The sequence below is a fragment of the Osmerus eperlanus genome, chromosome 6 (genome assembly GCF_963692335.1).
Source record: "Osmerus eperlanus chromosome 6, fOsmEpe2.1, whole genome shotgun sequence".
NCBI lineage: Eukaryota > Metazoa > Chordata > Actinopteri > Osmeriformes > Osmeridae > Osmerus > Osmerus eperlanus.
The window spans coordinates 20,348,388-20,361,320 of record NC_085023.1 but is presented as its reverse complement, the minus strand read 5'-3'; the positions used below and the strand labels follow the sequence as shown (position 1 = coordinate 20,361,320).

General features: G+C 42.5%; 2 protein-coding genes across 3 annotated transcripts; one reads left to right on the top strand and one right to left on the bottom strand.

Moving 5' to 3' along the window:
- Window positions 1-120: 120 nt before the first annotated feature.
- On the bottom strand, window positions 121-7,421 carry abraxas2 (abraxas 2, BRISC complex subunit). Of its 2 annotated transcripts, none has more exons than XM_062464325.1 (9): window positions 7,275-7,421; window positions 6,303-6,393; window positions 6,100-6,136; window positions 5,717-5,783; window positions 5,431-5,621; window positions 5,075-5,197; window positions 4,074-4,158; window positions 3,794-3,911; window positions 121-3,508 (listed from the first exon to the last, which is right to left on the bottom strand). In XM_062464325.1, exons 1-9 carry the CDS (start codon window positions 7,344-7,346, stop codon window positions 2,982-2,984), a joined length of 1,311 nt encoding a protein of 436 aa, XP_062320309.1. In that variant the 5' UTR covers window positions 7,347-7,421; the 3' UTR covers window positions 121-2,981. The 2 variants fall into 2 exon arrangements, with proteins under 2 accessions (XP_062320309.1, XP_062320310.1); XM_062464326.1 differs by having other exon boundaries at window positions 5,075-5,194.
- Window positions 7,258-11,454, top strand: eef1akmt2 (EEF1A lysine methyltransferase 2). Its single transcript, XM_062464334.1, has 6 exons — window positions 7,258-7,561; window positions 7,731-7,796; window positions 8,235-8,349; window positions 8,547-8,654; window positions 10,453-10,669; window positions 11,222-11,454. Exons 1-6 carry the CDS (start codon window positions 7,515-7,517, stop codon window positions 11,317-11,319), a joined length of 651 nt encoding a protein of 216 aa, XP_062320318.1. The 5' UTR covers window positions 7,258-7,514; the 3' UTR covers window positions 11,320-11,454.
- Window positions 11,455-12,933: the final 1,479 nt, after the last annotated feature.

Below are 12,933 nucleotides of genomic sequence, written 5' to 3'. Positions count from 1 at the left end.
TGCACGTGGAACGGTGTCCTAACATTTACAAATTTAATTTTCTCCCAGTTAGATTGGATTCCTGGGCATGCGTACAGCAAGGTGTGTGAGACACTCAAATGCATCATGTTCAGTCATAAGTATTTTGACTTCTTTATTTGTTCATTACTTAAATAACGGTTTCCCACTAAAATCAGCTATTTAAACATAAGGTTCTTGGTTTACATTGAGTACAAATTACACAGCACCACCACCAAAGAGCAGGTCTCTTTTTTATCATCCCCCAGTTTATAGGATCATAAATCGTAAATTGTCGCCCAACAAGATTGGTTATCTATCATGTCCAACCCATTAGACATATCTAGTAAACTGAGGTGGGAAGTGTGATTAGACTGTGCTTCAGGGAGGCAGGACAGGAAGGCAGGTTGCAGGTGTCGCCTGCAAGCTTTCTACTTGTGTCGAGAGGCAGATTAATATTACCAGATGAAAGTTCTCTCAAGTTACTTCATCCAATATTCACTGTATCCTCTCTTCTAAAAAACACCCCACAGGGGGACCCAGTCCACCCCTCCTTACCAGCCACATCCTCCCTAACTGAGATGCTCATAAATAAGTGCTGTTTGCAATCCCCCCACCCTCTACTGTACATTCAATATTGATTAAGTAACCCTAACACTTTATTTCAGTGCTCCAAAAGAAGAGCCTATTGATTTCACACATGACTTTGTCATTATTAACATTTTGTGATGAATAATTTGAATAACATTTTAAGTACCAGTCCTTAAATGATTATGCGACATGATGCGACCATATAAGACAATGAAAGCTTGATGATCGCAGGGCAGAAAGTGTGATGGGCTGTGGGGAAAGGAAGTCCTTAAGAGCTTCCTTCCACGCCGATAGTCAAATCCAAACAGTAAAATTATCGGACTTCCAAACGAACTGATGAGAATGAAATGCTGTAAGTCTTCTAGTTGTAGTATGCACATCTATCCACATAGATGCAACTGTCTCCTCCTGTCTGCACCCAGTCACTCTCACAAAGCCTGCGTCACGGGATCACTTCTTAAATTTCACTGGCCAGTATCTACACGAATGGTCGCACATCTCCTTCTAAGATAGCGTAGCGGCCAGGCCTACCATGCAAGAGGCTCCTTCAATAACAACTGCAAATGATGACAGGGTTTAACGTTTACAACTGTAGACGAGAGCGAGCCAAGCCGCTTGAACTCTAGAGATGTGTGGAGGTGTAGAGGGAGGGTGAGCGATCTAGGAACAACTAGAGAAGTAGATACAAGGAGCTGGTTCATATTGTAGGATGAACATAGATGGTGACTAATCCCTGTCAGCAGCCTAATTACAACCCTAGCAGTCTGTTGTGTTTTGTTTGCAGTCATGGTGGGGCACCACTGTGGCTATCTGAATGGAAGGCACTGGGTACTGAACAGAAGAGCTGTTATCACAACATTTAGGTCCTTGCACAAACATACTAATCAGCACTGAGTACATTTAGTTTGTAATAGGGTTTGACCACAAAGGAAGGCAGATGGCTCTTTGCAATGTTCCCAGCAACACACACACACACAGCCTAGACATCACAGGGCCGTGAAAAAAAACTCTACCATCACAATCTGATACCCCCCGTCTGCCTTACGATTCTTACCCTCAAGTGTGCCATTTGCGGTTTCCCCTTAAAGCATTGCATTTGCAAAGAAACGTGATGTTTATACGTGGAGGAACACACAAACACACACCTCAGGAAGAGAGAGTAGCACGTAACGCAGAACCCAGTCACCTTAAGACGCTATGACCCTGTTATCCTCTGGTAGTTATCAGTCAGTAGTCATGGAGACAACGTTTACATGCTAAGAAGTGGGTGGAAGAAGCAGACAAGTGTGCAGATGGATGTACAGTTTCTTATTTAGTGGTAGCTCTTAGTGAGGCAGCAGCAGTTCAGGAATCTTAAGCATCTGGTTAGTAAAACTCCAGTAAGGTTTGTTTGCCCTGTGAACCCTGTTACAACGCAAAACAAGCTGATTAAGCTCTGTTCGGGTGGTCAAGGTAGCACAACATGACAGCATTGGTTAAGCACAACAAAGAAATCTGCTAAAGTTGTTAAGTGCAGCAAAGCGCATACAATTTCAGTGTTATTCAAGAACAATGAGGCATTGACATCTATGTCAATGAAGTGACATTAATAATTGTTACTTTAACAAAAGAGGATTATAGTAAGCACCCATTATAGTGGCAACGTAAAATTTTCGTTTGGAATCTATATTTTTTTGTGATTTAAATAGGCAACCGCTCAAGTCATAAAAGACAAACTATTGATTGTTTAAGGAAAGGAAAACCTAACATTTGAAAGGCCAAACAGCGAGTCAGAACCTTGCAGACTGAATAAACAATTTTACACATAAATCTCTTTTCTTTGTAATAATCAAATTGCAAAACAAAACAAATGATTACCATCTCTCACTAAAATGAATAGTTTGAAGGCCGCAGAGCATTTTTCCCTTTGCTTTTCTTAAATAAATTGTTTAAAAGAAGGCAAAAATAGTGCAAGAGGTAATGGTATAACTGGATGCGCAGAGTTGGAGATGCAGTGAGTGTGCAGCATGATTCAGAGAGGTCTGTCTGCAGGGACAAGGGTGGCCCGCTAGTCAGTATAAATTCGGTGACGTCCTCCCTTGCTTGCTGAAACATTCACATCCACTAGGGCAACCCCCCTGTTCCTGGACAAAAAGGTCCCAACTCCCCCCCCCCCCCCCATCAGACAGACAGTTAGGACTGCACAGGCAGGAAACTTCCCCCTCAAGGTGGCGATCAAACTGGGACAAACAGAAATGAACCAAGCGGAACCCCACCTGCGCATGCCTTTTGTTTTCAGGGCTGGCACTTCCTTTCTTATATATATATATATATATAAAGATGTCTATCGTTGATACCCAGCTCTCCTGTTGAGTCCTGTGTGTCACCCACAGCACCATCCTGTGGCTTTGCATCTACGAGGTCTGTGAGCCGGGGGCGTCTCCGTCCAGGCTGAGGGCAGCGGGGCGACCCTGCGCCAACACTCCGGCAGGAACTGGCGCCTCGCTCACCAGGTTCTCGTACTCGCTACTGTCCTCATCCTCTTCGTCCTCATCCTCCTGCCCTGCAGCTTGTCTGTCCAGAGAGTCGGAGCTGGAACCGTCTCCGTTGCCCAGGTAAGGGGTGCTGGGGCTGGGACCAGCGCCCACGCTCAGGCCCATGCCCATGCCCAGACCCAGGGGTCCGGGGGTGGGGTGGCCAGGGGAGCCCACAGCCTGGGGCCTGGGCAGCAGCGCAGCACTGGTGGGAGAGGAAGAAGGCAGCAGCAGCGAGTTGACCTGTGAGGAGAGGTCTGTGTAGGCAGGGGGGTTGGTGGAGGTACCAGGTCTCTCTGGGGCAGAGGGGGTGTGGAAGGCTACCCGGGAGAGGAGGGGTGTGTCTGGGGGCTCCATGTTCTCCTCCGGGCCGGGACGGGCCTCTGCGTTCTGGGCCTCCTGGATTCCTAAAGGGCAAACGGGGAACATTTTAAAACTGGACTGCATTTATAAAGCGCATTTTAACAGCACCTAATGGCACACCCAAAGCATTTGCCTCTCATTCACACATTCACACACACAGTCACACACCAGCAGGGCGGGCACTGGCCTGCCCACCAGGAGCACCTTGGGGCTCAGTGTCTTGCCCAGGTACACTTCGACACATGCCACAGCCGCCCCACGAAACACAAAGAGCTGAGTTCAAAACAGATGAGGTGAGACTGAACACGGTGTTTGTTACGCTCACTTACTTCTCTCTTCCTCTGCTGTTTTTCTTTTCCTGAGAGCGATTTGTTGTTTGAGTTTGTTCACTTCCTCCTGGCATTTCTCCTTCACACGTTCACTCTGTTCAACCTCTGCACACACAGCCTAGAAACATGAGAAAATTACATTTAAAAAAAGATGTATTTTGGGGTGTGGGGAGCAGACATCTTTTCCACAAAAACAACACTACATTTTGTAGAACTATATCTATACTTCCATTATTTTACCTTATGTAAAAAACACAATGTGGAACACATAGGATCTCACCTGTACTTTATCTTGTAGTGCACTGTAGACCTGGAATATTGTTCTGATATCCTTCATCACACCGTCCTTGTCAAAGAATTCGGCTCTGCAAATCAGATAAAAGGTGTGAAGTAAGTTTCAGAGCACATGAACAAAGACAACCACAAGCTGTGACTCACTCATGCTCTTAACCTGCACCATGGCAACAGAGTGGCGGAGAGAGCTGAACTGTTGTCAAGGCAGCATATTCGGTTTCCCCAGCGGGCCTCTGACCACACAGAACTATCTGTCAGTGTCTACTGTATCAGCTGGAGTTTAAACAGAGAGCAGTGATCTCATCAGGACTTACTAGAGAGGATGAATCCCTCAGTCTGAGGACTATCCCACAGCACACAGCGCTAAGCCCCAGTGAGAGTGACACTGAATACCTTCAGATACATTCATTCACTTACTTAACTATTATAAGTCCATCTAATGGCAATTCAGTATGCATAAGCCACTTTATCTCAGTATCCGATTGCACAATGTTGACCATTCACGATGCTCATTATTCTTATTTTTATATATATTTTTTTTATATTTAAATTGTTGTATTCTTAGATTGTTTAGTTCTTAGAAATAGTTAAACTTTTGTACTTTTGCTTAATTTAAGATCTGTATATGTTTAGTGTTTTGCACCTCCCTGCCACAGTAAATTCCGTGTTTGTATAACATACATGGCGAATAAACCGAATTCTGATTCTGATACACACTTAGAAAGAGACTTACATGCACATGCATAGAGATAGGCTTCTGACCTATCACAGGGAGGGAGTGACTGTGTGGGATAATTAACAGTATTCATCGATCTCTGAGTATTTGGGGGAGCCCTAAAATGTATATTTATGAGAAATCCCCCCACACACAACATTTCACCTGAAAACTTTTTTTTTTGTATGTAAAGGAGCGGGATGATGCTAAAATTGGGGGGACATTTCCTAAAGAAAGGCTCCACCCCTCCCTCTCCTGAAAGAGCCCCTTACCCGTGCTCTTTGATGACCTTGGCATAGTTGAGTGAGGTGTTGGGCACAGAGGAGACTTTGTACTCCTGCTGGCTGGTGTTGCCCAGGTTGGGGATGCTGAGGGTCACCTTTTGGTTGTACCTGCTGGATGGGAACTCAAGGTTAGCCTAGCTTAGCATCTCATAGACTTATCACTGGAAGTGCACATTTAGCATTTACTTAGCATTGCCTGTATCCTCTCCTGGGGAAAATCAGCTTAAGATATTTGTGTTACTGCATGAGGTGCCCTCTGTGTGTGAGGCAGGGGTGTGTCCTACTCACTTTTGGAAAACAGCAGATTCTACACGTTTATTTATGAAGAAAAAACACAAATGTACCTGCTGTTGGGTCTGTACAGGACGTACTCCAGGGCGTGCGTGGAGCAGTTGGCTGTGGAGATGAAGCTGAAGAGGAGGAAGACGAGGTCAGGCATGCCGAGGAGCCGCGTCAGCTGCTTGTGGAGGATCTGTTCCCTGAACGACATCTGCTGCTGTGTGTTCTTCCTGAACCGGTACCAGCCGATGACATTCTGTCCCAGAACAGGAAGTTGTGGTTAAAAGGTTACCGGCAAAGCGTGTCGTTAAGGAATGAATACCCCGTTGTACTTTGGAAGAGAACACTTACTCTTCGTCTACCTTTGAGTATTCTATTAAGGCTTTCCTCGTTGACTTTGCCCGCGAAGTCATAAAAGCTGGAGAGAAATGCAATCAAGTATGTGTGAGAACAAAGTAACATGGCACTAGTGATTGTGATCTTAACTAGCCTGAGCTAGAGAGATTTAGACCTTATACTTAGTGGTAGGAGAGAGCCATCTACTGTTCAATGACAATACAAACACTCATTTGTTTTAGATGAAAGGCATCTGGTAACAAACCACATATCAATCTCATTTTAAGGATGGGTATGTCAATGGACGAATAATTAATGAGTATTTTTACAATATTAAGCCTGTTAGCACTGACTAATGTCTGGGCTGTGTCAAAAAAGTGAAAAGAACCAAAACCAACCTAAATAGTTGTGCACAAGGTTCATGATTATGGATTTCTGTGAAGGAAAGAGAACAAGCATTGGTATCAATATCACAGCTTTCCCTGTGGATCAACTATAGCTGCTGTGAGATAACGACACCTGTTCGTCTAGTTTGACAGAATTACAAAGACATTTAGTAAGCGAAAATCTACCACAAAAGGCTGGTTGACAGAGGTCTTACCTACGACTTGGAGCAGCTCTGCACTGCTGATCTGTGTGTCACTAATACTAACAGTCTCCTCTTGTCTGACTTCACCTAAAAGGAAGCCCTCCTGCAAAAAAAGAAAAGAAACATATTCAAATTAATTTAACTAAACAGGCTTGAGTAATATTGACATGAAACCAACACGTTAAATCAATAGCACATAATGTTTGTCGTCAGATCAAGTAACACGTTTCAGGATATAGTAAGTCTTGAACTTCTCGAAAATGTACAAGAAAGACATCGGGTCATATGACCAATGTACAAGGAAAAAGGTGCCTGCTTTGGTATGCAAATAATGCGGAAAGCCAGCCAACGTTATCAAACACTTTCAAATAAATCCGGACACAACTACTGTACTGTATACCTAACAGTTACAGTAGCTCTAGTTAGCTAATAATACACTGGCACCACCATTCGACTCACCTTTCTGAAAATAATTCACTAATTGACAAAACTATGTGCTTGTCTACCTAAACAGCTAGGTAGAAAATGCTAACTAGTTTGCTAACAGAGCCCCAGTTTGACAGGTTTTAAATCCCTGTTGAGGATAGCTTGCTAGCAGTACTGTACAGTAGTAGCACTGGCAGGCTAATCGAAAGCCGAGACACCAGCCAACTTGGTAGTTAGAACCAACTGACCTCGATGACACAGCGCCAACACTACCTACAAAACAAACAGCTCAGTATTCATACGAACTATGGGGTAGCTAGCTAGCAAATAGTTTTGTTAAAAGATCATACAACAGCGAGCTAGCTTTACCAAAATGTTAGCTATATTATCACGGAAGTCAGTTGACAGCTATTTGAGCTAACTTGGCGCTAGGCTACTGTAGCTAATAGCAACAGGAAGACAGTGGGATCACCCAACTGAATATCTCCCAAATACACCACTGTATTCACAAGTGTGCTCACTATCTGGTTACTAAGTAAACGCATTTTTGGTACTTACGTGATCTGAGTTGCTGTTAGCGCTGTGATAACACACAGAGCTAAAAGTATAACCCGAAATGGATGCCGCCATGATGGAAACATCCCCATCTACAGTCTCCCAGTACCCCCTGCGGTCGTCAACGTCAAACTACTGAGCGTCATCCACACGCTGAAGTTCCGGTAGGAACAAGATGAACAGAAACGCATTTTGAAGTGTACAACATTGACTGCATGCGGTTACTCTATATTTACCAGAAGTATGGAGTCCGAAGATTTTAAACCCTCAAAGCTGGGAACGAAGGAATAGTGAGTGTGCTAGCCAAATTCTACTTTTATAACAAGTTCTATCTGGACTACTCAAGCAGAATAGCTTGCTGGTTGTGTAGCCTACTGAAAATAATGCTGTGCTAGAAGAAAACAGATGGAAAAAAACATGTATCCAATGTGGTCATTGTCGCGTACCGTTTTATTCCAGCTGGGATGATGCATATCAAAGAGAGTTGCAGACGTTCAAAGACATTGGAGACGTGGGTGAGATATGGTAAAGATCATAAGGGATTTTATATTGAAGCCAATCAGTGACATAATAAGTGACATTTAATGTTAAGACGTTGAATACTTAATATTGAAATTTAAACACCACCGAATTTGTTGGTTTTGAATGCAGCTCTTTAAAACTGAAATCTTAATTTAATTAAATGTAAAACAAAAATTATACATATATCATCCAAAAATGTAAGGATCGGAAATTGAAATCGGAAATATTGAACAGTAAAATTGGGTTGGAACATTCAAATATATTCAAATTTCACTTTTAAAGAGATGAATTCAAAGCCAACACATTCGGTGGTGTTTGAATTTCAATATTAAGTATTCAATGCCTTTTTTAAATTCAAAACATGATATCACTGATTTGCTTCCATAATTGTACTGCACCACTCTTTGCTTGCCATGATTGACACATTTTATCTTCTGTCAGGTTTGGTGAAGAAAGCATGACCCGTGTTCTTCGGTGGATAGACAGGGAAAATATACCAGAAAATGCGGCCATACTTGATATTGGCACAGGGAATGGTATCCTTTTAGTTGAGTTGGTAGGAATAATAAATGAAACACTTCATGTAATTTTGTTGTGTAACTAGGCTAAATTTGCTATTAAAATGTACTTTAGTTATAGGATATAAACTATTACACTTGGTAACACTGAAACTGTAGTGATGGGACTTTTACTGAATGTTGCTTCTACAAGTCGCCACCAACATGATAATACATTTGTTTTGCTTTTTTCTAGGCAAAACAGGGATTCACGAATCTCACAGGAATCGATTATTCCACAGCTTCAGTAGAACTTGCCAAGAGAGTACTGCAGACTGAAGATATCAATAATGTGTCAATTAAGGTTGGTCTTTGTCACTTGTTATGGGTTTTTGGTTAGGATGTAGTTTACTAGTATTATAGTAATACAAATACTATACAGTACAACACTTACATCTACATAAGTGCACTGATCAATTATAGTAAAACTGTAAAACCTGTAACGTGGTGATTTGAAAGCTAGGCCTGCCAATGTCGTTTTTGAATCGGGGCAGTCTGAGACTGTAGAGGAAGATAACAGGTGGTGGCACTATTGGGCTGTGCAATGTTGAATGGTCTTCCAAAGAATTACATTTAAAAGACCATGTTTTACGCATGCTTCATAAAAACTTTAGTCACGTCCACCAAATATTTATTCTGAAGTTATGATTGGAATCATGTATGGTATGACACAATACAAACTTTTTTCATTATAACGTTACGTAACTTAACATTGCGTAAAATAGTGTACTGTAACGCTGAACGAATAAATGTAGGCTACATGTGCACAGCTTTAATCAAAACATTTCCACAGTAGTTATATGCATCCACATCAACGCTACCCTGCTCCATCCCAGTGTATATGCTAGTGCTTTCAATTGCTTGGAACCCAAGACCACAGACAAACACTGCCATTCATGGTGAGGTCTACATGAAGTCCCTCAGACAAACTAGCTTTCAGCTAACAAGCAGGTATCGTGTGTAGCTCGGGGCTCTAGCCAGGAGAGGAAACTCCATGTATAGCCGGCAAGGTAGAGGGAAAGCACAGGGGTGTTAAAGGGAATGGAAGTCTGCCTGCCATGTGGATATGACCACCTTATGCCCAAGCGAGCTGACAGGATTTAACACATCTGCTGAAAAGTAGAATATTATTCTATTTCTGTGGATGAATTCAAGGCTTTTCTCCCCCGTGCGCACGAATATTCACACATCCATCAGCACATGTAAACATGCTACCTGTAAAACGTCTTCATAGAGGTGCGTGCTGTTCTCTGGCAGGGTGCTTGCTGTTGAAGTAAATATTGACCCGAGTGTAGATTCAGGGATGTGTGTGTGTGTGTGTGTGTATCAGATGTTAAACTGGCATCATGGTTCATACCACCAGAGTGGCAGGACACAAGAAAACTGTGTTTAAAGAAGGGAGAGAGAGACAGAGAGAGAGAGACACACAGAGAGAGAGAGACACACAGAGAGAGAGACACACACACAGAGAGAGAGAGAGAGAGAGAGAGAGAGAGAGAGAGAGAGGCTTTTGGTGTGAGAGAGGAGCCTTGGCCACATTCGAATGGTTTCCTACTAACATTCAGTCTGAGGATTCATCTCTGTTCAGAGGGAGCCAATCCCACACTTTGTCATCATTTCAGCAAACTGTTTTCCACTTTCTGACAGCTCACCCTCGAACTGGAGAATGTGACACAGAGTTCAGTGTTATTGCATGGGAAAACTCAATCAAAATCCTGGATCATTACACCATATGCATATACTGTACATTTTCAGCAGTTTTCTTAGCTGATCCCTCATGTCACTCCCCACGACGATCTTACGTTTCTTTGGTGGCTGTTTGTTTTGCTCTTCTAGTCAGAAGTGGATATAGGAGAGTTTTGAATCGCTGCTCCACCAGCCTCCTTACAGATCAGTCTGACTCTAGGTGTGACCCTCGTTCTGTTTGTGATGTGGAATTGAAACCTTAGTTTGACCTTGCTGTAGATCACGTGATCAGCTGTGAGTGAGAGTGTGGGCATCCTTCATTAGTCGAAGAACAGATGACTAAGTGGGAGGGAAACCCTAAACCCCCAAGATGAACACTAATAAACTCTTTAATTGTCTGCTCTGTCGATATCCAGGAGGTGGATTTCTTAAGCTGCTCAGGGGAGCTGAGTGGTTTCGACCTGTGCATCGATAAAGGCACCTTTGATGCTGTCAGTCTGAACCCACAGAACACAGAGGAGGGCAAAGCGGGCTACCTCCAGGCCCTGAGAGGAGCCCTGAAGAACCAGGGGCTTTTCTCCATCACTTCCTGTAACTGGACAAAGGTGCAGCTTCTACAAATGTTCAGTGAAGGTAAAGGAAGTTCATATTTACATTTAGTCATTTAGCAGACGCACTTAATCAGAGCGACTTACAGTAAGTACAGGGACATTCCCCCGAGGCAAGTAGGGTGAAGTGTCTTGCCCAAGGACACAACGTCATTTGGCACAGCCGGGAATCAAACCGGCGACCTTCTGATTACTAGCCCGATTCTCTAACCGCTCAGCCAACTTTGTATTCTTTCAGTCAAACATAATGGGATGAATGGTGTCAGCCAGGGTTCTCGAAACAGTATTTTTATAGTAAAAAAACATTTAGTCTAGAAGACATTGTACTGAGATATGACCAGTTGTGCAGAGAGATAACTAAACACTTGGGCTTTGCACTCTGTGTGTAGAATTTGTGTTTTTGTCTTTCATTCTCATTGGCTTGTTCTGCCACTTTCTGTATTCAACTTTCTTATATTTCGTGTGCCTTTTCAATAAAGGTGAGAATTCTAGTGTTTACTTCTGTTTCGTTGGAGCACTATTACGACGTATTACAGGGAGAGCTTGTTTTAACCTCTTCCCTTTCTGTCTTTTGTAGGGTTTGAGTTTGTTCAGGAACTACCCACACCTAGCTACCAGTTTGGTGGTAGAACAGGCAACAGTGTGACAGCGCTCATCTTCAAACGACTACACTGACGCAAACCTACAGATACTTTTGTATTATATGAATTTTCCATTGTTTCTACGGTAGAGTCATGATTGTTTTTGAAATATTCTGAGGACTGTCAAAATAATAGTAATAATTATTTTAAAATTTTCCAGAATTTTCCATTGACTGTGTTTTTATTATGAGATCCTTGAATTCCTCATTATGCTAATAAATTTCGCTGGACTTGCCAACACACAACTTAAAGGGTTTTAAAGAACGAGAAGTAGCCTGCCATTTCCTGTCTCGGCATTCTACCATTTATGTCAAAATCTGCCTTTAATTGGAATCTGGGCCAGTGGCCCAATGGGAGCAGTCCCTGCAGAGGCAGTCATGCTGTTGAGTAAACACATGCAATGTGTTAGGAGAATTACTGCCTGGAAATTTACAAGGCGCTAGATATCCTGCCTGGACGCACAGCAGAGGCAGAGCCTCCATGAAAACAAGAGGTTTCTCCACTTCATTACCCTCCTCAGTTATAATGTAGACTCTCACAACTTCCAGTCTTAGACCTCATGCTTGAAACATCAACTGCTTAATTTAAATCACTTTTAATTAAATTATTTCAATTCAAAGGCTTTATATAAGATGACTAAGAATCTTTTTGCATCAAAATGTTGATCTCACTTCCTTTATTGCCTGAATCAGAATGGATTTACAACAAACCTGAAAGATAGGCAACCAATTTTTTTTGCTTTGTCTTGATATAATCACATTGTTCTGCATCACACACACAGTACAGCTTTGGGCTGAATGTATCGAAGGCCCTTGCTTCCTTGGAAGGATCACTCCCTTCCTTTCCACAGGTGCTGTTGCTTAGAGACACCGCCACAAATATGGAGGCTTGGGAGGCACCACAATCCTGTCAGCCTAAGTCATGTCAGGAGTTGTTCAGTCAACTTTTCCGTTAAAAATTATTTTCAGTGTCAGGATCCAAAACACAAAACCATACTGTGAAATACTGAAAACATTGAGCAGTGATGTACAACATGACACAAATATGGCAACATAGTTTTCGGTGAGTCGCTGATTACATTACTCTTATAGCTTACTAGTTTTCCAGGTCCACGGAGGAATGTGGAAGTGGGGAAGATTCTTTCAAGCCATATTGCTGCCCACTGACAAGATCCCAGGCAACCTTCCACAGGCCACTCATTCAAAGTACTGTAGTCTTATAGAAACTGCCAGTAATGTACACGTCTCCATCTCTCATTTATCTGTTCTTCGTTCAACAATTCTCTATGGTTTCCCTGTCTACTCCAGTTAAAAGGATAATTCGACCGCACGAATGTAATCTGATCTGCAGTGGGCTGTGATTATCAGTGCTGTCCAATGTCTTTGGGAAAGTCATGGTCCACTAGGACATAGTAATGATGCCACTGTAAACAGAATTAACCCGACAGGAAGAGGAATATTCATGAGTACATTATTTTAAATGAACAAAAATATTCCAAAGGCATGCATTTTAATTACTCAATAATACCCGGACGTTTAGTATATTATAAGTTATTCAAACTAAGGTCTGAAGAGATGTGAGACGTTAGGAATATAAAATGTGTAGGGAATTTACACAACCGTACATTTAGCTTTTACTACATCATCCA